This window comes from Diceros bicornis, chromosome 9 (assembly GCF_020826845.1).
Source record: "Diceros bicornis minor isolate mBicDic1 chromosome 9, mDicBic1.mat.cur, whole genome shotgun sequence".
NCBI lineage: Eukaryota > Metazoa > Chordata > Mammalia > Perissodactyla > Rhinocerotidae > Diceros > Diceros bicornis.
The window spans coordinates 55,490,315-55,515,624 of NC_080748.1; the positions used below are offsets into that span (position 1 = coordinate 55,490,315).

Consider the following 25,310-nt stretch of genomic DNA (forward strand, 5'->3'; position numbering starts at 1 on the left):
TTTATTTGACTTTATCCAAGAAATAATTTCTTATCCTTGTCAAAGGAATCCATGGCAGAAGGCAAGGAAAGCATAACATGAGTGACTGTATTGAATTGCCTTTCACAGGAATGTCTCTTTTGAGGGGAAAACTAGATGTGTGGGGAAACTTGAGTGTCCTCCAGCCACTTCCCTTCCTCCAGTACTGTTTGGTTGAGATGGATAATTGGAGGAAAGCCTTGAAATGTCTCCTTTACTTAATTAGCCTGGGTCAAGCACTTCTTAAGTCGCGTTTAAGGCCAAGGAGACTGGTACTGTTGTTACCATTTTATAGGTGAGACAATGGAGACAGAGTTAAATAACGTGACCAAGTTCTCACTGGTAGTGAAAGTGGAGCCGGACGCCTGGGAGGTCTGGCCCCAGAGCCTGCCCTTGTAGCCAAGCTGGCTCCTTGCAGAAGGACCCTGCAGGGGATGTCCTGAAGAGAGCCAGACCATCTACATGAATTTTATTTCCCTGGTCCTTTGGTTAGTGATAGTACCTCTTGATTGGTTTTGCACTAGTATTTTTTTTTTTAGATTTTATGTATTTATTTTTTTCCCCCCAAAGCCCCAGTAGATAGTTGTATGTCATAGCTGCACATCCTTCTAGCTGCTGTATGTGGGACGCGGCCTCAGCATGGCCGGAAAAGCGGTGCATCGATGTGCGCCTGGGATCCGAACCCGGGCTGCCAGCAACAGAGCGTGCGCACTTAACCGCTAAGCCACGGGGCCGGCCCTGCACTAGTATTTTAAAATAGTTTTGAATAAAGAGAGGAGAATTGGACCTCGAGCTTCCTGGTTCTAATTATACCTAGCAGCTGTTAGGATAGGGAGTTGCAGATGGATGTGTTCACTGATGGTTCACTTGAGAGTCTGTGGCTCTTTTCTTCCTGACTTCTGGCAGAAAGTTCAGAGCATTTGGTTTATCTTCTGGCCCCTTGTCAGATAGTGAAGAAATTACCAGAGCTATTCCCTGAACAGTGGAAGGTTATATCTATGTTATACTTCCTATTTCTTGATTATTAAACACAATATTTAAAAATTATGATACACAGAGAAGGCTAGCAATATATTCAACATAGTCAGTTTTTCAAACTATTAATGTTTCATCTCTACCCCATTTTATAGTAAATTTGGGTTTCAAAGATGATTTGGATTCTTTGGCCTTTGTCTTTCGAGCTCTGCTGGGAAGCTTTTTCACTGCAGAGACTTGAACTTTATCTTTGTACTCAGCTCTTTGAAGTTGGTCTTTGTTTTTGAACCTGTGCCTTTTTTGGGTTATTGATGTATGATTTTAAAGAATTCTTTTATTGCAATTTTAAGGATAATAGCTTAAAAAAGAAGCCCAATAATGAATATCAATACAATTTGAGTCAAAATTAGGTGTGTTCTAAGTAAGCTGATGCAATTTAACTGTTCCTTGTCATACGAATATTAGGAATTTCCAAAGCCTTTATCATTTCAGGTTTTCTCTTGCTAACTTATATTTCTGTAAGCGAACTAAATGTATTCAGTAAATATTTGAGAGCATCTGTGCACCATGCATTGTGTTAGGCATTTTTAATAAAATACTCTTATGTGCTTGCCAGGTAGTAGACCCTGTCTTAAGACACTTGGGATATGGCAATATACAAAACCACAGAGATCCTTTTGGTTTCCAGTGGAAGAGAGACAGATAATAAATAAATGCATGCGGTAGATGGTTATAAATACATAAAGCAGGGATGAGAGATGGGGAGTGTCAGGCAGGCTGGTTGCAATTTTAAACATTGGAGTCCAGCATGGCTTCATAAGGAAGGCTTTGTGGGTAGCTTGTTGAATAAGATGGGCCCTGCCCTCAAATAGCTTATAGTCTAGTGACAACCGCTTCTTGGTGAGCACTTACCATGAGGCTGGGGACTCTGAGTACCCATGTACATTTCCTCCTAATATACTAAACTAGGGGACCTTATTGCCAGTTTCTCCAGAAAGAAACTGAAGCTTTGAGAGTCATGTAAATTGCCCAGGTGAACATAGCTAGTGGGACCCAGATCTGACCCAAAGCCCATGTTCTTAAATGTAGTATTATACCAACCAAGTCAACTCTCAAAATATTTGTTATGGAGGAATTAGCCAGCTTTGAAGATAGATCTACCTTATTTTTGGTGCTGATGGGTCGGGCACCTTGATTGGCTCACGAAGAGTCTACATTACCATGAACTTCTCTTCTACCCTCCCACTTTTTCTATTTAAAAGGCCTTGGGGGGCCAGCCCTGTGGCTTAGCAGTTAAGTGTGCGTGCTCCGCTACTGGCGGCCCGGGTTCAGATCCCAGGCGCGCACCAATGCACTGCTTCTCCGGCCATGCTGAGGCCGCGTCCCACATACAGCAACCAGAAAGATGTGCAGCTATGACATACAACTATCTACTGGGGCTTTGGGGGAAAAAAGGAGGAGGATTGGCAATAGATGTTAGCTCAGAGCCGATCTTCCTCAGCAAAAAGAGGAGGATTAGCATGGGTGTTAGCTCAGGGCTCATCTTCCTCACACACACACAAAATAAATAAATAAATAAGTAAAACTGTTTAAAAATAAATAAATAAAAGGCCTTGGGGTTGTGCCCTCTGGCCGTGGCAGGCAAAGGAGTCACCTGGTTACTGACTTCCATGCAGTGGGTGTGTTGTGTGTGCTCCTATTGACTCCAGCAAATCATTGACTACTTGAATTCCTGGCATTACATTTCAGTGATAGGACACTAATTTGGCTGGCCTGTGGATCACTGTGTTCAAGAGCATGTTATAAATGCTCATATTTAGAAAGGAATGTAGAGTGAGGGAAAGGTTATAGTGCCAAGGGCACTGCTTATTGTGAGTGTTTATTACAGAATAGGCCATACCTTGTATTTCCAGTGATTGCTTTATCGTAATAAAGTAAATAGCAAATCAGTGTGCTGGATTAGAACCTTTATAGAAGGCTGTGGAAAGGAGGTGAGGGGTTCAAGAGCTCTGTTCTTCCTTCTGCCCTCAGGCTGCTTATGGTAACTTCAACACAAAACATACTACTTTTAATAGGGTGGTGATTTTCAGCCTAGTATATCCTTTGCATTGAGTATTGATGGTTCTTTGTGCTTTGGTTAATTTAATATCTGAGGTGTGTATCTTAGTCATTAATATAAGAAGAGGCTTGTATTTTATAACTCTGTGTTATTTTTCATTGTTGGTTTCCAGTGACTTTTTTTCCCCCACTTACTACTGCTGCATTATAATGTTGTTTTTCTTTTTTACTCAAGAGATAAGCTGTGATTTTAGCATTTGGGTTGTGAAATTTATTCTATTTACTTTTTTGAAGTATAATATACATTCAGAAAAGGATACATATGATAAGTGTACAATTCAAAGACTTTAGAGATGAAACGCGCTTAGGTAGCCAACTTCTAGATCAAAATATAAGGAATTATCAGAGCCCTAGAAGCCCCTCAGCTTTTTCCAATCACTTCCATCGTCCTCTGCAAGGGTACCCATTATCCTGACTTTTAACATCATGTCTTTGTTTTACCTGTTTTTGTGCTTGATATGATTGAATAATACAATCTGTACTCTGGCTGGCTGCTTTTGCTTCCCATTGTTAGTGAGATCGAACCATATGGTTGCATACAGTTGCAGGTGGTTTGTTCTCATTGCCATATAATATTTCATTGTGTGGACATTCTTTAACTTATCCATTCTGTTAAAGACATGTGTGTAGCTTCCAGTTTATTCTATTATGAATGGTGCTTCTATAAACGTTCTCATACATGACTTTTGGTGAACATATGTAAGCATTTCTGTTTGGTATATACCTAGGAGTAAAATTACTGGGTCATAGAATATGCATGTATTCAGTTTGAATAGATACTACCAAATGGGGTAAGAGTTAAAGTAGTTGTACCAATTTACATTTCCACAGTAGAATGAGAGCTTGTGGGTTTTATATTTGATACCCTGTTTTGGGGGTAGGTGGGAGGTGCATTGTCTTAGGGTCATTTCAGTTCATGTTTGTTTATGGAAAGGAATGGTCATAGCTGTCTCATTGATTCTTTGAGAGTTGAGTTAAATATTTGTCTCTGTGCTCATTCCCTCCCATTTTTATTTGTCTCCTTATGTGTATATATGTTACATACGTGTTTTATATGGCTTATATACACACATAACATATGTGTGTATATATATTTTATCTTATAAATTTTCTACTTTAACTCTGAGACTGGAAAGACACCTTTGAGGTCATCTAGCTCAGGCTCCTATGTCTCTGAATTTGAATGATCCTGCTTTAAGTGTCTCTAATGATGGAAAGCACATTCATTTACAGTGACCCGTCCCTTCGTTAATTAACTCATGTTTTTGCTTCTTGAACATTGTGGTGACATCTGCCTCTTTAACTTTTCCTGTCAATATCATGCCCTTTTACAAGTGAGGGAAAAACCTCATGATTCTTATAATAGAGTTGAAACCTCTTCAGGCAGAGATTAATGGCTGTTTTTTAAACTGTGCTTTTCAACATCTGCAGGGTCTTGGTTGCTGTGCAGTTTGTTCTGCGGAACTTGGGTGAAAAACCCCTTCAGACAATGGAAAACTCAGTGCAAAACTTTTTTTTTTTTCTCTTTAAGGTGTTTTTCTGTTTGCTGATTTTTCTGCCATGAGCAGACACTGATTTTTCCCCCTTTTGATTGGGTTTAAACATTATTTAAAATGAAAATACAAAAAATGCAAATAGTGCATTTTAAAAATCAGACTGTAATGAATAAAAGAAAAAGACAACCTTTTTATAGAAAACTGACTGTTATATTTCATGAAATCAGTGAATATGGAAAAATACTTTGGATGGATAATATGCAGTCTAAGGTTTCTGAACTTCCATGTGGTATTAATATTCATAGGACTTTAAAATTGGCTTTTTTCTAGTTAATAATTAATAATTTAAGGTTCATAGATATTAATAGATATTTTCTTTTTTTACAGGCAAGAAGAGACTGACAGGAGAGTGAAAAATGTAAGCTATATTTAATGGAACATTATAAATGGTTTTTTACTTGTTCTGCGTTAAGGCAGTGGGATCTAAAAATACCTGATAGACTATGTATCTTTTTTTCCAATGGAATTTTTGCTAGAAACCAGCCAGTCACAAACTCTTTTTAAATATGGTTAAGACATATGTTCTATGACTTCATAGTATAAAAGGAGGTTAAACCTAAGAAGTGGTTCCTTGCGTGTTAGTAATGTGGGAAAGGCAAGTGAACATACTTCAGAATCTTTAGGACAGTAAGTCAGAAACTACCGAATCAGACTTCAAGGAAAACACTGAATGTTTAAGAACTCTGAGTAATAGCTTGATGTAGACTTATATCTATAATATTTTGCATATTATATGAGCTTGCAATTAGAAGAATTTCTAAAAATGTGACAGTTTTATTAAAAAAAAACAAAAGAGCTCACTAACCTTATTAAGGAGACTAAGAATTATTGATTTTAAGTGTTCATTCTGTAAGTTTGGAAAAAATATTGATTGCTTTAAAAGTTTAATTTATGTTTTCCTCTTATAAATTTTTTCCATCTTCATATGTACTAATAGAGTGTACGAATACCTGTTGGGAACTGGGCTTTTGGTCTGAGAATGTGCTCAGAGACAGAAATCTAAGAAGAATAATTAACATCTTTAATGACCCTTCTCCTTCACATAATGTAAAAGAAAATCTACTTTTCAACCATTGATAGGCATGCTGTCTTGTATCTAGAGTGCTCACCTGCATTTGAGCTTGCAATTAGTTACTAAATAGACTGATTGTATTGTTTCATGGAAATTTTTTTTAAAGGTTTTGATAACATTGTACTGGTTGGGAAGAAAAGCACAAAGTAACCCCTACTATAATGGTCCCTATCTTAATTTGAAAGCATTTGAGAATCTTCTGGGACAAGCTCTGACTAAGGTAAGGAAACTCCATCTGTATGAGACGACTGCTGTAACTAATGCTCCTACTTTCTCCTCCCCTTTCGCTTCCTCTCCTCCTCTCTGCCTCTTCCTTCCCCCTTACCTCTTTCCTGTTTTCCTTGCACTCTCCTCTTCCTTCTCCTCCTCTTCTATAACAAATATGGTGGCTCTGACTGGCTTGGCTCCACTCTAGATTGGGCTGGGTAGAAAGGATTGTTTCTTGTTTGCTGGCTTTGTATGCCAGCACCAAGGAGTGAGTGAGTCCATTTCAGAGCAGTTCCCTGGGTATAGGATATAGATACAGGTATTTATCTCTTAAGTGTAGGTAACTCAGTGACATGCTCATTTGCTTCCTTTCTTAGGCACTTTATATAACTTAATTCTTTCTATATTCATTAGGAACTCAACATGTAGTAGACAGGTGCCTCAGGGCTATTAAAATGTGTGGAAGTTACTCAATTTATTTATCTTAATGTCGTCTTGTCATGGGTGAGTGTATCTAATGCCTACACTCCAGTCTCCCCACAGTTCTACCGTATTGCTTCTGTCTCCTAGAGCGTAGTAAATGCTGTTATGTGAAACATGGTAAGGTTTTTAAGTTAGACTCTTTTGTTTTAAGTACATTTCTAGTCCTTATCCTGGGGTCAATGTTGCAGCTTTTTAATGCTTAAGGATCGTTTGAGGAGAGTCAAGTGCCAGGGCTGACTATAGTTCTGCCAAATCTTCATTTATAAGATCCACATGGGAAAATTAACTTCTTTAGAGGGATGTTTATCTAGGGGAATTTGAAAATATGTAGTCAAAATAATATCATCAGCTAATTCATAGAGTTGCTTCATGGGTTTTTATGATTAAATGATACTGTACCAATAAGGCATTTAGCATTAGTCTCTGGCACATTGTAAGGATGTAATAAATGTTAGGTACCATGATAGAAATTTCAGACCAGGATGAAAATGATCACGTTGTCTTACATCTACCCTGATCTTTAAATAGTTTTGCCTGGGCTCAGCCACATACGTTATAGAAAGATAATAATATAGAGCCTGGAAAGTTCAGGTATTCCTTTTTTATTTTTATTTTTTTGAATTGTGAAGAGTTGATAGCACTCTCTTCAAATTCCTTGAAATCAGTTAATTCAGGTAAGTTGAGATGTTATCGTGCACAAGCATTGTACTAGGTGTTGGGAAAACACACAAGGCAAATGACCCATCCTCACAGAGTACAGTTGTCCGATGGAGACAGTTGAGCAGATAGATCACTGTGATGGAGGAGGGTGAGGCTCTGAGGGAGGAATGTGCAGGGGCTTTGGGCACGAGCAGAGCCCTGCCTTGGAGTTATTTCAGGTAAGAAAACATCCAGTTAAAAAACAATGTGGGACTTTGGCTCCTGTGTTAGTGTTCTCTTTACAGCCTTTGGTCCTTTTTATGGCAGTCTGACTCAGGTTGAATAATCCTACTACAGTGTTTGTGCTGGGAATGTTTTATTAAAGGCTGTATCCTGTCACCCGTGTGAAAATCAGAGTAGGTTCAAAAGAATTTTCCATAAAACTATAGTCATGGTTCCGTTCCATAATTATGGAGTAGGGATAGCTGTAAGAGATGTCTGAATATAGGATCTGTTTTGCATCTATTCTGTTAAAAATCATTGTCTTCATCAAACTTTTCCCGTTTAACTAGATAAAGCTTAATGGCCAATCTAAAATATCAATTAAAAAAATGCTTGGAGTAAGCTGTTGCGCCTGAGTCATCGGATAAGTTGGAGGTGACTCATTTTAGGTGACCTGTCAATGTGAAGTTGTCCACACACACAAAAAGGCACCAGGGCCAGCCGTGAGTTATTTTATAACTGAGGTGGCTTGTCATCAGTAACTTTAACATTTATAGATCAAAAATCATCTCTCTGTGTGTGGAACTCTAAGGCTTCAAAACATATGTGTCTAAGGAACCTGATGGATCTAAAGATTTACTTAAAATTTAATCTTTTATATTTTGAGAATATATTTTGGTGGCACCAGCACTAGGCCCAGCTTCCCCATCTGTTTGGAAATAGGGTACAGGGTAGGCGCTTGGATTTTCACGACAGGAAGTCAACTCGAATGCCAGGGTGTCTGGCATCGAAAGCATATGAAATCTCACGTAAATCTACTAGACCTTATTGGCGCTTCACACACTTGTTAAACAATTCAACGATGAATTGACAGACCCAGTCTTAGCCAAAAGTATGCTCTAGACAGCTGCTAATTATTCATTGTAAATCTTCTTCAGCTTTTTCATATGTTGAAAATGTTCATAATTAAAAGTAGAATAGTACAACGAGTACTAAGATATGTACCATCTGATTCAATTAAGTTTCCCATATTGGTTTTATCGATCTACATGTCTGTCTATCCATCTCTGTTTTTACTTAATCATTTCAAGGTCTATTGCAGATATCTCACCCCTAAATACTCAGCATATATCTCTTAAGAGTAAGAATATTTTTCCAAATAGCCACAATTTCTGTTATACTTAAGAAAATTCATAAATATTTTTCACTATCTCATATCCAGTCCATATTCAAAATTTCCCGATTGTCTCCCTACTATCATTTCAATTTATGTATGTGTGGATGTATGTATGTGAGGAAGACCAGCCCTGAGCTAACATCCAATGCCAATCCTCGTCTTTTTTGCTGAGGAAGATTGGCCCTGGGCTAACATCCGTGCCCATCTTCCTCTACTTCACATGGGACGCTGCCACAGCATGGCTTAACAAGCGGTGCATTGGTGCGTGTCCGGGATCCGAACCAGCGAACCCCAGCTTGCACACTTAACCACTTGCACCACTGGGCCGGCCCCCCCCACTACCTTTCATAGCTCATTTTATCTGAAACATGATTTAATCAAGGTTCACATATTACATTTGGTTGTTAGGAATTCCTAGGTTCTTTAAACTGTTTCTGTATTACTAAGCTCATCTGAATGTAGATTCTTGATTTCCACACTAATGACAAAATTACCTTCACTGTATTAAGTTACAAAGTTACTAGATAATCATTGATTTCTATGTCTAGGACTATGCTAAGGGTTTTATAAATTTTACTTAAATTCTAACTTTAAAAATTCTAGTTTTATTTTGCTCTTGACTTTCATAGAATGTTAGTTAAAAATGCTTATTTTGAGTAATTTATATATAATTTATAAACCTATGATTACTAACATTTGCCATATTTCCATATATCTCTTACATGAGCCAAACAAATATTTTATTTAGATCCAGGGAAAGTTTTGTATGTAAGCAAACGAGTCTGCTTTCCTTGTTCAGATGTAGATTTTGTAATCAGTGAAAATAAATGAATTCTGTGAAGTGTAAGCCTGCTGTCCTTGCCCCTCTCTCTTTTTTCTTTTAAACCTTTTTGTTGTTGTTAAAGAACTTCAACGGTTATGGTTTTTTCTTTAATATAAACCACCCCAAATATTTCCTGGAGGTAGGCTGAATATAATCTTATTAGCTTATCTCCTTTTGGATCTCAAAATTAAGATAGGCTTTTCTCTTTACTCCTTTCTTGTTTATTGCCAGATAACTGTAAATAATAATTGATTTTAGCATTTGAATGTTATTCTAATTATTAGCTTTTTTTTAATTAAAATGCTCCCCCTTCCTTATTTTTAAATAGACTATCCTACTTTATTAAATACTGAATTCCTCCTTACTGTTGCATGAGTGCCAAGTATTAGTTGTGGGAAAACATTTACAGGTTTATATTCTGATTATTATCAGATTTTTTTTTTTATGTTTAACAGAGAAATCTCAGTGCCTGACCTAGCAACTGAAGCACAGCTTGAGCTATGCAAACAAACAAGTAATGACTGATTACATTTTTGGAAGTTTATGCCAGCTTACTATTCTTTAAAAAATTTTTCTTTAGGCACTTGAAGACTCCAGCTGCCTGAAAAGAAGTGGCAGGGACAGTGGTTACGGTGATATCTGGTGTACTGAACGTGGAGAATTTCCTGCCGCTTCAGGCAATTATAAGAGAGAAGATTCTTTTGAAAGCTTGGACTCTTTGGGGTCTAGGTCATTCACAAGCTGCTCCTCTGATATCACGTTGAGAGGCGGACGTGAAGGTGAGTTATATTCTTGACTGTCGTTTTATTTTTATTTCTTCACATGTTAAGAGAAAATTGGGAATGGGAGAGAGTAGAAAAATGGAGCAAAAGCTATTGAGGCAAAAATCTCACTAAGAAGTGGATTTTCATAAAGGCTGGACTATAATTAGGGGTTTCCTTTCTTTTTTTTTCTTTTCCTCAGTGTATCACCATTCGAGGGGTAATAGTTTCACTTTTTTTCTTTTCTATTTTTAGAGAAGACTGGGGAGGAAATAGTTAACTGTGACCTGTTTTATCAGTGATAATCTGTCCTAATTATTTTCTCTCCAGATTCAGGTTTAATAATCTGGGTGTATGAGGCCTATTAACTGATATATCTAAACATAAAAAAGAAAGTAAATAAAATTCTGTAAAAGTCTATTCTAGTTCCTGAATAATCTTTTTTCTTCTCTTCTCTTACTTTTTTCCCAAAAGATAAAAAATTTCTCGTAAGAAAAAAGAGGAAAAATATTTTTGTAATTATCTGTGTCCAGGAGAAAAAATGATTATCTATCATGATAGAATATTATGCTAAACTTTGGCAGATTAAGTAACAGTACTAGTGTGCTGTTAGAAAACATCTTTTGCTTCTGTCAGAGTCAGAGCTAACCCAGGATAGAGTGTGAAAGGAACATGTTAATGAAAAGTCATTGTGCTGTGAGAAGGAACCTTTCAAAATTTCAGTATTATGGTCAAATCAGTTATTTAAATGCAGATCTTGATGGTGTCAGAAATTTCTGACTGTATACATCTAGCAATTCAAATTTGGCTAGATTGAAACCACAAGTACAGTTTTTTGAAATATTTCTTTACTTTCACCATCAACATGAAAAAGTTGAGAGTTCTGGTTGTGAGTTGGTGCTAGATGTTAGGGATTTTACTTTGCTTGTTTTTTATTTTATATTTTTAACTGTTTTTCCGAGTGTTTTTAATATAAAAAATTTCAAACATCAGCAAAGTTGGAAGAATTTTACAGTGAATACTCGTGTCCCCACCACCTAGTTCTACCATAACATTTTACTATGCTTGCTTTAGCAAAGACTTACCTCTCTCTCTGCATGAATTATCCATCTTATTTTTGAGGTACTTCAGAGTACGTTACACTTGTCCTAAATACTTCAGCATGCAGTCATTAACTAGAATTCAATCGTTACTTGTTCTTCTGATGTGAATTTACATAAAGGCAATATATAATGAATTTGTTTTTCAAAAATAAAATTAATCAACAAATTAAGTATTATAACCAAACCCCAAATTCTTTAGCTTTTAGAGGAGTAGTAACATTTAAAAATTGTAAGAAATGAGTGGCTATTTAGGAGTTAACCTTTATAATTACTGCTGCATTTGTTGGCTGTTTGCTCTCTAGGGGTGGCATTTTCATAGCTCTCATGACTATTATAATAGTTTAGAGGAAATGAATCTGAGTTTATAATTCATCTGAGTGATTCAAGTTGTAAAAACAGAGGCTGAAATTCCCAATGTGCTGTATTACTTTTGTCCTGATTGAATAACCTAAAACATGCAATGTTTAAATTTGTATCTGGCCAATAAAGAATGAAAGGGATAAAGATTGAAGGCATGTGGGAATACAGCCTTCTGTCAGTTCAAATGCGGTAGTCCAGTGGTGTGGAATCAAAGTCCTCTCCTCAGACACTTGTTGGACTGGGTGCCTGGGACGTGTGAGGAAAAGCAGAGGGCCACTGTCACACTGCTTCCTGATGCTGGGAAAGGAGTTGCAGACGTTGTTTGAAGAGTGTGGAAGTGAAGACTTGTGGTAATTACAACTAAGGAAGAAGAAAATGAAAAGCCTGGGGCCGCCAGGATGATAAAACTTCTTTGTGATCACTGTATTGAAATTCTACTACCTACCAGGTTGTAGTTCCAAACTGATGATCACAATTTAGGAGAATATTTCTAGGTTAACAATACTGTAAAGTCAGATTCGTTAGTTTTATATGAAACCTCTTACCATATCAAGAATATTTGCCTACTCTGCTGGGTACTGTACTGGACTCAAAAATAAAAAAGAGTTTAACTTTAAAATTCCCAAGTAAAAGGATCTCTTTGCGTATTTAAAATTTTACATGTACAAATTTTGGCAAGAATCATTAAGACACTTCTTATTCCCCCAAAATGTATTTTTTATTTAGAAAGCAGTAAAAATGAAGCACCAGATTAATGTTAATCCTCCTGGTCATAGCTGCTTGTACTTCCTCCCTTTTTGCCATGACTCTCCTTTACCCTGTTCCAGTCTCATGGTCTCAGAGCTGTGTGTTAAACCACTTCCTGTAGACGACTCACTGTGTTATTTACTGTAGATTCCTGCCAGGCAGGAGGGAGGAGACAGGACTGCCTTTAGCTCAGGTTAACCCTGCAGGTGTTCTCTGTGAGAGCTTGTAGCTCTCAGGTCCTCAGGTACTGTGCACAGCCAGCCTCTGAGAGAACCCTGGTGGGAAGCAAGCAATGTTTTCAAACTTGCTTTACAAATACACAGAGGCAGGAGGAAAATAAGGCAGGAGAGGGAGACAACTAAGCTTGGATCCGGACCAAGCTGAGTGTTTTGTCTTCTTTCCTTCTTGTGTCTTTAAAAGAGCAGATTTACTTTTTTGTGTGTGTGTGTGTGTGTGAGGAAGATTGGCCCTGAACTAACACCTGCTGCCAATATTCCTCCTTTTGCCTGAGGAAGAGTGGCCCTGAGCTAACATCTGTGCCCATTTTCTTCTGTTTTGTTTGTGGGACGAGTGGTGTAGGTCCATGCCCGGGATCCAAACCTGCGAATTCCAGCCCGCTGAAGTGGCGCATGCTGAACTTAACCACTGCACCATTGGCGGGCCCCCAGGCTTACTTTTTTTAAGAGAACAGATTAGTAATTGTATCTATCTGACTTTGAGGTGTATCAAAGTATATTCTTTCAAATTTGTTTTTAAATGATTTTGAATCAAAATCCAAGGTTCCCAACATTTCCATGGCCACCTCAGAAAAAGCCTTGAATTCTATATTCATGTTTAAGTGTGAGACTTGATATTCCTTTGGGACTTCAGAAGTCATTTGGTCCAGTCTTATAGCTAACGTGATTTTTGCTTATAGGGGTCTCACAAGAATCTATCAAACTGCTTTGTGATCTTGTGGTTTTATGCTTCCCTTTCTATGTCCTCCCTTATCTTTCTGCTCACAGAAATTTTTGATGACTGCATGCCTTATTTTAAATTACTGTGTTTCCCTTGAATTAGTTTTAGATCTCATTTTAGGTGTCTTTTGCTCAGTTCCTAGATTTTATTCACATGTATTCTATCAACAAATTTTGTGAAAAATCATAAGAACAAGGAAGATTGAGAAGAAAAGGGGTTCAGCTGTAAATTGGGACTTTTTCTGCTTAGAATGTGCAATAGTAGAAGAATGTACTGCATGCGCCTCCAGTATGCAAAGCCAGTTCCTCCTAATGGATCTTATCGCAACTTCATGACAGATTTCTAAAAATATTCCCCGCAGTTAGCAGTAGAGCACTGGGTTTCCAAGGGGAAGAGAAAGCAGGCATGCCGTGTGGGTTTCACTTAGATGAATAATCTGGAGAATAAAGCAAATTCTTTTGCCTTTTTTATAGGTTGCGAAAGTGACACAGATTCTGAATTTATATTCAAAATGCAGCATTACAATAAAGATGATATGTCATATCGAAGGATTTCATCTATTGAACCGAAGTCTGCTTTACCGTTCAATCGTTTTTTACCCCACAAAAGTAGACAGCCATCCTATGTGCCGGCACCCTTGAGGAAGAAGAAACCAGACAAAAATGAGGATAACAGAAGAAGTTGGGCAAGCCCAACCTACTCAGAAGCAGATGGAACATTTCCAAGGTACCGGGATGTGATCCGATGGTTGTTTTAAAATTCAGTATGCTTTGTGAATTTGGTGGGATATTTAAATGTAAAAGGAATGGTTCTTAAGATGTATTTCATAGATACTATATTAAATTTCACTAACGAAAATGTTTTTTCTTACCTATATTTTTAGTCATGCGTATCTTGAAGATATTTCTTCTATTTTAGAATGTCAGCATATAATTTGCTGGTTGTTTTTTTAGATGTATGCCTTGAGTTTATTGGTATTTCTCAGCTTACTGGATGACTTATTTTGTTCATTGTGAGCCCTGCTGTGTTATTTTTTTCTTTTTTTCGTGCCTTGATTGATCTCAGTGGACACAAAAAGAATCCTTTAATTGCCCATCAAATTAGCAGAGCAGAGTGTGATTTTTCAAATCGAGCTTCCTGTTCGAAGGAGGTGTATGGTTCTGAAAGTGGCTCGGACTCCGAGGATGAATGAAGGTTACCTGATGTAGTTTTGGATGACTTAGCCAACCGTAGGTTCCAAGTGAAAGGGAGGCCTGAGAATTTCGTCTTGAAAACCATCTCTCTTAACTCTTTTTCACAAATATTTTCTCCTGCTGACCCATTAGGCACTGGGATGTACAAACCGATGAGGTCAGAAAAATTTCTCCGGGATTGGAATGTCGATTATGCTGTTGATTTTAATACATAAAGTAACACTCCAAATTGTCTGCAATTTGTCTCTTTCTTTTAGCACATCTTATGATTATCTTTGGCCCTTGTATATCAAGCTATTCTCTAATTAAAATGAAAAGTTATAATGCATTAACTTTGTTCTAGGAGCTGTAATGCTGAGAATGGAAACTAATTTGCTTCATTCACAGTGGTATAAACTTTGTAAGCCGGAAAGCATGCCTTTTGTGTTCTGTGTCACAAATTGCTCATGCAGTAACTTAACTGGTTGGATATTTTGAACAGTAATGAGAGGAGAACTTGGGGCACACATGTGGAGAACTGGCCAACAGTACAAGAAACTTCAAACTCCTCTTGTTACTTGGAAGAGGCAGAAGACAAGACAAGCATACCCAACACTGTAAAGGATGATCTTTATGTGCGAAAGCTAAGTCCAGTCGTGCCAAACCCAGGGAATGCTTTTGATCAGTTTCTTCCTAAATGTTGGATCCCAGAAGATGTGAACTGGAAAAGAATAAAGAGGGAAACTTATAAACCGTGGTATAAAGAATTTCAGGGATTCAGGTTTGTCCTTGTGCATGTGTCTGTTACTCCCATGTTCACTCTGTACCCTGGCTGGGTGCATTCTAAATGCATTGCTTTTATGAGAGAGACAAGGAAGGGTTAATTTTTCCCTCCAACATCTGTAGAACCTCTGTCATGAAAAAAATTGCTGTTTAAATTTAAACCTTAGGATTTGGATCTTAAGCCCTCTCCTATCTATAGTCATAGCTTGACATTATTTCTAGTAGTTATATTTTTCTTCAATTCTTTTTCCTTTCCTTCCTCCTTCCTTTCTTTGCGTCACTCCACAATAGAAAGAATTCAGACTCTGAGGATGAGGATTCAGGCTCTGACGGAAGCTCTGCCATTTTTAGTAGGATACAAAAAGCAGAGCGTAGGCTAGACAGCAACTGCCAAAAACGTTCACTGTTGCTGGAATTGGCTACCAAACGAGCCGTGGACTCACGGGACACCCATGCAGCCAGGAAAACCAGTGGTGCTTCGGATGAGCCCAGGTGTACCTGTCTGCATGAGCCTACCTGCTTGGAGTCTGGCCTGCGACATCCGTGCCAGCTTCTGCTGCTACATTAACCTCTGCCCATGATGTGCTGAATCATGAAATCTTATTCACTTAATATTCAGTATAAAAGCGTAATGTATAACATATTGCTTTCTGTGTGAGCATTTAAACTTGGAAGTCTGTAGGATTAAATCTTTAGCACAATGTGCAAGAGAGCATATAGTTACATGTGGCGTAGTGAGTTCTTTTGGAAAACCATTTCTAAGATGCTCTTTAGAAAGTTGACTTAATTTTATGGTTGTGCTATGTGTAGAGATGTGGAGAAAGGAAATAACTTTTAGAGTGGGATGGCCAAGTCTGGTGGGAAAATGTCTAGAGAAGATTCATCAGGGTCTTTTATAAAGCTTCAGAGCATTTTATTTTTTAAATTTCTGCTGACTACCTGTGCCTATTGCATAAAATGCTTGATGAGCAGTACTTGAAACTTTCCAAGATCATTGCTGCTTCTCTGGGATGTGAATCAGGTCATTGTGGCTAATGGAATGAGTGAAAGCAAGTGTTGTGTCTGTCAGGGAGGTGCAGTCAATCTATGCTCTAGCCCCATCACTTGGCCTACATGGTGCCCACCTTTCCTGAGAAGTACACTCTTCTCTTGTTTCTTTAAATGGTATCCAGGGAAGACATGAGTGATGGTGTTAAATGCTAGTCTTTCTTCCACGTGAGAGCCCCTCCTATGGCCCCCTAAGATAATTCACCCATAGTAACTGACTAGTTGGTCTGCTACCTAATTACCTTTTCTCTCCAAACTTAATAAGATTCTCCCTTCCTTTTTCTTTTCTATGCTTCAGTCAGTTTTTATTACTTCAGGCCCTCCAAACATACTCTGATGACATCTTGTCTTCTGAAACAAATATCAAAATTGATCCCACTGCTGGCCCAAGGCTCATAACACGCAGAAAGAATCTCTCTTACGCACCAGGGTATGGAAGAGATGACCTCGAGATGTCAGCCCTGGATCCTGACTTAGAGAATGATGATTTCTTTGTCAGAAGGACTGGGGCTTTCCACGCAAATCCATGTGTTCTCCGGGCTTTTGAAGACTTTAGGTTTTCTGAGCAAGATGATCCTGTAGAACGAGATATAATTCTGCAATGCAGAGAAGGTGAACTTGTACTTCCAGATCTAGAAAAAGATGATATGATTGTTCGCCGAATTCCAGCGCAGAAGAAAGAGGTGCCACTATCAGGGGCCCCAGATAGATACCAACCAATCCCTTTCCCTGAACCGTGGACTCTTCCTCCAGAAATCCAAGCAAAATTTCTCTGTGTACTTGAAAGGACATGCCCACCTAAAGAAAAAAGTAATAGTTGTAGAGTATTAGTTCCTTCGTATCGGCAGAAGAAAGATGACATGTTGACTCGTAAGATCCAATCTTGGAAGCTGGGAACTACAGTGCCTCCTATCAGTTTCACTCCTGGTCCTTGCAGTGAGGCGGACTTACAGAAGTGGAAGGCCATCCGGGAGGCCAGCAGGCTTAGGCATAAGAAGCGGCTGATGGTTGAGAGGTCAGAGTGTGTGTCTGCAAGGATTTTGCTTGTAATGGATGGTCTTGTGTAACTTGTGAGAAAGTGACATCAGTGCCCTACTCTGCATGTCATGTGCCATTTTGAAACATCTTATAAAAATTGATTTTGCTTTGAGAAACCTTTAGTCATTTTGTGGAAAAAGTGCAATTCCATATTTGCACATCTCTAAATCACCTATTTGAGGCCTGGTTAAGAAGGTGTAGATACACAAACCCTGCCTTTGGCCTTAAAGAAGACTATGGTACAATTCTGCAACATGTTTCATGAAAGTGTTTTCCAATTATTTTTACAGACTTTTATTCTCATGTCCAGGCATTTCTGAAGCAGTCTGGTTGTTCTGAAGATGTTTGCTTTTATGTGTTGCTCATATTTTGGAGTATATGATTTTGTGTAAAAAATTTTCCTTAAAATATGGCATTGCAAATTTGATTTAACTTCATCTTGATTTTTGTTTTTGACCTAGGTTTCTTGGATTATCAATGTGTGGCTCTTAGAATTTATAGCTTTTAAAGTTCAGTGCAAACATGATTAAAATGCATGAATGTTATCTACTGTGTGCTAAATTTTACATGTATGTAATTATGGCCATTTTGATAACGAGTCTGCATTTATGTTATGCGACTTGCTGTTTTGATGAATGTTCAGTTTGTTGAACTTGGGGTTGGACAAATATGACTTAGGTTGCATAAAATTAGTAGATCTAAATCTAACTTCATTAGTTCCTGGCAACAGGAAACTTTTTGTTATGGATTCGTTGATTCAAAGTAAATCAGGAACCCCTTTACCTTGCTTAATCTGAATTCCTTGAGATATGAGATCATTGAAAATTTGAGACATGATCAAGAATGTAACTGAAACAGCAACCTCTTGAGATTTGTCCATCTCTGATTAGATTCTTATGTTAAAGACGTTAAACATTTAGAAACTAACACACTGGAAAAAATGACTTTTAATTTTTGGTTTTCTGATTTCTTAGACTCTTTCAAAAGATTTATGGTGAGAATGGGTAAGTTTTGTGGTTTACAGTAAAAGCAACTCTGCATATTGTTTGTCCTTTGTGTAATGTGTCACTTTTATCCTGGCATGTCACTAAACTGGGATGCTATGTGCTGTGCATGAAATTTTAAAAATAGGAAATTTTTCTTATTTTTGCAATCTAATGGTAATATTTGTGTGTCTGAGTGCCCAGTGCATGAAGTGCTATATGACAGCAATAGTTTTTGTTTCATTAGAGTTTAAAATTCAGGTCCTTTTTTTTTTTTTTTTTTTTAAGGCGTTGATTAAAAGTAGTAAAGCATTTGCCTAAGATTAGTCATATTTATTTTGGCATTTGATTGCTACCTAGACCAAAATTCTGGATGTTAAAGCCCAAATAACTACATTTTAGAAAATCTATGATGGAAAAAGAATATTAGCATTTACTTTGAGGCTGAAAAGCATGCAGTTGCCATTATCTATAAACTCCTCACTCATGGGGAGCCTTGTTAGTTGGAATGGTGAATGGTATTATCTTTCCCTTAGTAGGCTATGGAAACATTTTCAAGATTCCTGATTAGGGTAAAAAGTTATAACATGGCTGTTATAGAGCCAAATCGGCCTTCCGGAACTGTAGGAGTTAAAATCCTGGTCGTTTCCAATATTGTTGCAAGGGCTATATTTATAACTAATTCTAGATTTTTGTCTACTGTTTACCTCTAGTCACCTGGTAGACATAAAATATAAAAATAACTTTGTGGAAGTATTTTCCATTTCTTGAGTAACTGAGTTTAAAGTAAATACTACTTTACTTTTACTTTTTACGACACACTATGTATGTAGAATCATTCGTTCTTAGTGCAGAATAACCAGGTGGCCACATCTTAATGTGTTCCACCAGACTTGCTGTAACTTTGTGAATCTAACTGCTAATAGTTTTTGAGCGAGAAGAAAATTTAAGTATGTCAAATATTTTAGTTCATCTAAGCCTTAGTAGCTACATATCTTGCTCTACTGGGGTTTATTTTATCTCTAAGATTCTCTAATTTTGATAGCTTTTGATAATAATTTTAGTAGCTTCTGAGATCTCTACACTATTTAAGTCAATATAACTGTTCTAGATGTCAAAGGTGTAATTGAGCCATGGACAACTAATTACAAGTACTTCTCAGCTGCTGATTTTTAAGTCAGGCTCCCGGCATGTTTTCGGTGTGCCATGCAAAGACACATTCTTCCCTCTCCAGCTCCTCATGTGCTTAAAGCATTCTCATCGATGAGGCTGAACAAGGCAGTTTTCAGCATGATGCTTCAGCATCTGCTAATCTCAATTCATCATGGGAAAGCTGTTTTAACTTAATGAAAAATCTCTTTGTAGCTTCAAGCATTTTAAATAACTTCGAATGAAAAAGAATTTTCATTTGTAAATTAAATATGACTTTATAATGTAAGCAGGTTGTTTTTCTTACAGGGATGCTAGTACCCCGAGTACAAGTACTTCATGGAAATGCAAACACGTACAACTATTTCAATGACTGTACGTGTTCCTCCTTAGGGATACATTGTTCCTCCTTAGGGATAACATTGTATGACTGGGTTAAGAAAAGAGAAATCTAAATGCCAAAGCTCAGAAAGCTGAGGATTTTTCTGGGCAGCAAATGCCTTCTACAGACTTATTTCAAGATGGTTGCTTGCCTAGTACAGTATTTGTTGTAAAGGCTGTTCCCCTTGAGGTTTAGTGCCAAAGTAACAACACAAACAAATCAAGACTGTCTGTAAATTGAGACTGATGAATAATGCATGACTTGTCGAATAATGGAAAGTAATATGAATATGTCTTCAGAAAACTCAAGTGTGTTTCAGACCACTTGCAATCAAAATCTATTATATGGGATTTTTTTCTGTCTTCGATCAGTTACCAATTGTTACTTAAATTGATCTGCAATGAAAACAAAAAATTTAAATTGGATCGAATATAGTCTTTTAATCTGGAACTTGTTTCATGTTTATAAACGTGTTTGTAGTTATTTATAAACACACGATATTTCTGGGTGATAGTTCTCTGAACGTAATGTACGTTGTCAGGCTTGGAATACTTACCTGGAAAGTCATTATTGCCCAACATCCCATGATTGAAAAATAACTGCCTATAACACGAATGCTTTCTTTTTGGTAAGGACCAGGTTAAAGAAAAATGTGCAATACCTTTTGAAGTTTTAGATTAATTTCTGGCTTGCTTTTTATTTGGCATTTAACACCTATCACTTTGTTTAATTTTAGTAAGGTGCTTTGTATGTGGCAGTCATTTCTCACATGTGCTTTTATGTTGCATGGATTTATGTCTGTATGGTGCCATGACATTTGAAAATTTGGTTATTATGCCTCTTGGCAGAAGCTGTTAAAGACAGATTTGTTGTAAGGGTGTATAGCTATAATTTTATAATATGATTAAGGCATTGAATCTACTGCCAGTATCAACAGGAAATGAATATTGATTCAAGGTGAAGTTGTAATCAAAGACAACTAAGACCCGTATATTTCACTTATGGGTGTTAGCCAAAAGATTCTGTGGAATTATAAGGACACATAAGACAGCAAAAAGGAAGGGAAAATAAAGTTGATGTGAATTACTTTCTGGGGATTTTGCCCCCTGGGGACATTCGGCAATGTCTGCAGACAGTTTTGATTATTACACTGGTGGGTTTGCTACTGGCATTTAGTACCTTTATAGCCAGGGATGCTGCTAAATGTCCTACAGTACAGAGGACAGCCCCCTACAGCAAATAATTTTGTGTCCCAAAAAGGTCAATAGTGCTGCTGTACGGAAACCCTGATTTAGACTGTAAACCTATAAATGAAAAGTCTCTAATACATTGTCTTATCATTCTAGTTTATTTTAATTCTAAAGCCTCTTACCCAGGTTTTAGTATTGAGTACTCTTCAGAATTCCTACAATACCTAGTAAAAATATATTTAGGAGTGCATAAATATGTTCATATCTTCCCCTTAAAGTTGGGGACCCCAAACTTAGCCTTTTATAGCAAATAGAAATTCCAAGATACTATCAGTGAGTTTATATTGAGGAAAATTTGCTACATCTTGGTCCTTTTGATCCTTTATTCTTTAGATATTCATATATAAGTTTCCTGAAATTGAATTCTAAAACAATATACATCATAACACTAGTCAAAAAGTGCCAGGAGAGTAGTAGGTGATTAGCATCGTGGGAGAGGAGAGTAAGATTTTAGTGATCTTGTTTTATAATCTACACCTTTTCGCTTAAACTTTCCCCTTCTTCCTCTTTTCACCCTAAATGCTATTAAAAAAAGTTCTATTCAACTGAAAATGCAACATGTTAGACCTGTGTCCTTTGGAAAAATTCCAAATGCAGTTCTAAATTGGAGCCTTTCCACATAAGGAAATACAAAGGTGGCAAGTAAATGAATTGTAAGAGAATTGTGATTTACCAGGGAGTAGTAATTCATTCTACGAAACATGTTAGAGTTGTGTAGTCTTTTATAGTTTTCCCAAGCAATTATCTTGGGACTATCTCTGGTACTTATCTCAATTCTGTGAGGTAGACAGGTAGGTATTATATGCATTTGAGATATAGAGAAAGAGAAACAGAAATTGCAGCTTTCCCAAGGATGTACAGCTAGTGAGTGGTAGTCGGACTAGCGCTTCGTCTGGTGAAATAATCCATGTAGACTGCTTGGCTGTGTCGTTGGCACACAGTAAGCCCTCAGAAGTTTAATATTATGCTGTTAACTCTGATAAGGAAGGAAAGAATTCTTCATGATCTGGCTGAAAGATTCCTGCACTCTGCAAGTTCTAGATTGTATCAGTGTGGCCTGGGGTGACCTCTCTCACTTGAAACTGCTTTGGGAGTTAGTTTTCAGGCAATCCCATACAATCATACTTGCCTTACTAAGAAAAGTTGGTATATAGCACCAGATCGTTATTGAAATGCAATCAACATAACCTTACCCATTTCTCTTAACAATTCCTTCCTTGCTTAGCAGATGAGGAATTGAGGCTCAGAGAAGTTAAATGAAGTTAGGTTGGGGTGAACATCGGTGCCACTGCCAGGCCTGGAGCCCTCACCTCCTGTCTTATTCTGATGTCTGGCTCAGCCTGTATGGAATGTGCTCATGCTTTATATAGATAAATTTATATACCCTAGGGAACAAAAGGAGCTCACATTCCTGCTGTATGCAGGGACTTGTCTACTCTGGATGGTGTTTACCTCACTTTGTTCATACTGGGGACATCCTGTGTGCCAGGCTCTGTGCTATGGGTGCCCAGAAGGACAATGAAGCCTCTGCTTGTGATGAGCACATTTTCTGAAAATATATGTCAAGGTTTTTATGGTGCAGGAGGGTGAGGGCTAAATGAGCACCCATGGATGAGTCTGGGTCATTTGAGACCATCCAGCCTTCCCCTACCAAAAGATTAAGATCTTTGCATTTCCATTTTTGTTCTGGAATTTATGTAACTTCATGTGTTGAGTATCCAGATTCCTCTCATGCCTTGGTCCTGAAAAAATTTTCTTGCCTCTTTTTAGTGAGTCTGTTATAGTATTAGCTCAAATAGCTTTATTCTTCGTTATGACTTCAGTGAATTTATATTCTTGGAATCACATAAATCTGTTTTATATATAGTCATACCTAGTTAAGTGTATATTATATTGATAGATCAATATATAATTTCATATATGTACTCATATATTCTGTATGTAATTCCTTAATATTCTTAATCCGGTAAAGCTTTCTTTATAAAACTTTGGGGAGGGGTCATAATTTTTCACAAAAATTTAGGAACATTTTAAGTGTAGTTTATTTTGCTTGATCTAAATAATAAAATATACCTCATTCTTAACACAAATGTTAAATGAGTGTATCCTGCATGCCTTGTCTGTGTTAATGTGTTTTCCTCCTAAGCAACATATGAACTTGTGAGGGAGCTAAGCCAAACATGCATGCGTGCGCACACTATATGTACACCATAGTGCTGAGTGTTAAATACCACTAGAAAGATATAGCTAAAGCACCAGAGGCATTCAGAGAACCACTTTTGGCATGGAAGAGCTGGGTAGACTTTATCAAAGTGGTAGAATATTATATAGATCATTAATACATCTATGAGTATCATGGGCACTCTTTTAGGCACAGGTAATATAGCAGCAAACAAATTAGACAAAATTCTTGCTTTATATATATAGTCTTACAGGACAAGGCAGATGATATGTAAATAAACATACATTTCAGATGGAGATAAATGCTATGGAGAAAAAGAGTGAGGGATAAGGTGAGCCAGGGGAGGGGGGAGTATTAGCTATTTCTTCTAGGGTGGTCAGGGTAAGAAACATTGAGGTGACATTTAAGCAGTGACTGGAAGTGAGAGAGAAGCCATGTGGATATTTGGGTGAAGAGCATCCCAGGGAGATTGAAGAGCAAGGAGAGAAGCAAGAGGTTGAGCATAAGCAAGGAACCCAGTAGGCTGGAGCAGTGTGGGTGAAGGGGAATGTGGTGGGAGACGAATGCAGAGATGTAGGCAGGGGCCAGATAATGTCAGAGCTTGTAGGTATTGGAAGGAAATACTTTGAACTCAAGTGAGATGGGAAGAAACTGGTGGATGCTGAGTAGAGGCATGCCATGATCTGAGCGCAATTTTGAAAAGATCTCTCTGGCTGCTGTGTTGAGAATATGCTGTTGGGCAAGAAGAGGTGGAAGCAAGGAGACTGATTATTGTAATAATCCAAGCAGGAGATAGGATGACTTGGGTCAGAGTGGTAATGGCGGAGGTGGTGAGAAGTGGTTGTATCCTAGATGTATTTAGAAGATAGAATGACAGGATTTACTGGTGGGCTCAGTTATGATGTATGAGAGAAAGAGAGGAATCTGAGGTGATTCCAAGATTTTTGGCCTATACTCTGGAAGGATGGAGTTGACTTTTATTGAGAAGAGGAAGATGGGAAATGAGCAGGCTGTGGGGTGAGCAATCATGTTTTTGGTCTGTGACAAGTTTGAGTTGCCTGTTCGACTTCCAGGTGGAGAATGAAGAGGAAGTTGCTTATACCCATCCAGAGTTTAATCTAGCAGGGACCCTGAGGAATAAGTGGCATTTAAAAAGGCACATATATTGGTAAGGGCTTTTGTGTTAGAGGGAACGGTTGAGGAAAGACCTTCACTGCATCTGGAGGCTGGGTGATAATTTAAGCTGCTTTAAAAGTCTAGGTAAGAGTTGACTGTGCTCTGATCTAGGGTGTTGGCGATAGAAATGGAAAGAAAAAGACACTGAATAAGAGGACTTGATAACTAATTGAAGCTAGGGAGAAGGGAGAGGCAGAGGTGAAAAATGGTTCTTCGGTTTCAAATGTGGATGATTGGAGGGCAGGTAACACCATTAACAGCCACAAGAGGAAAAGCAGGTTTGGGGACAAGACTGAGTTTGGCTACATCATCAGTAACCATGTGTTTAGTGAGTTACAGTTTACAAAATCTTTTCTAGATTCAATTATTACTCAGTTTACAATTGAGGTGCCTAGGGGATATCCACGCAGAGATGTTTATTTAGCAAGCAAATGGAATTCAGTCAAAAGGGGAACTGGTCCTTAGCTGTAGACTTGGGAGTCATCTGCACAGAGATTATAATTGAATTCTTGAGCTAGCTAGGGGCAAGCACGTTATAAAAAATGTGATGATGGCAAAGTCTTGGGGAAGGAAAAGTTTAGAGGCCCAGGAAGGAGATGTAGAGTTACTTAAATAACTAAAAGTAAAATCAATGACAATGAAATAAAATCAGAAGTGCGTTAGGAAAGGTCTGTAGGGAGGAGCATTATGGGCATCCCAACTTTGAAAGCTCTGTCTCTCATTCCTACCTGCTTTTCAATATTTAGATCTGATTCCTCTCTGGCTGGGAGGCCTTCCTTGGTCCCCCTTCTCCAATATGGTTTACCATCCCCTTCTGTGTGCGTGTAGACAGCTCACATATGCCTCATGTCCAATACCTCACTGTTCGTTGGTTTCTGCTGTAGATTGAGCTCTTCAAGAGCTAATCCTCAGAACATACTTATGACAGGT

General features: G+C 37.8%; 1 protein-coding gene across 1 annotated transcript in view; it reads left to right on the forward strand.

Moving 5' to 3' along the window:
• LMO7 (LIM domain 7) overlaps window positions 1–25,310 on the forward strand; it is a 191,601-nt gene that overhangs the window by 127,200 nt on the left and 39,091 nt on the right. The window contains exons 5-11 of the mRNA XM_058548316.1: window positions 4,995–5,025; window positions 5,846–5,959; window positions 9,871–10,069; window positions 13,692–13,944; window positions 14,893–15,171; window positions 16,519–17,235; window positions 18,233–18,262. Coding sequence (XP_058404299.1) covers window positions 4,995–5,025; window positions 5,846–5,959; window positions 9,871–10,069; window positions 13,692–13,944; window positions 14,893–15,171; window positions 16,519–17,235; window positions 18,233–18,262 — 1,623 coding nt within the window. The remainder of the gene's footprint in view (window positions 1–4,994; window positions 5,026–5,845; window positions 5,960–9,870; window positions 10,070–13,691; window positions 13,945–14,892; window positions 15,172–16,518; window positions 17,236–18,232; window positions 18,263–25,310) is intronic.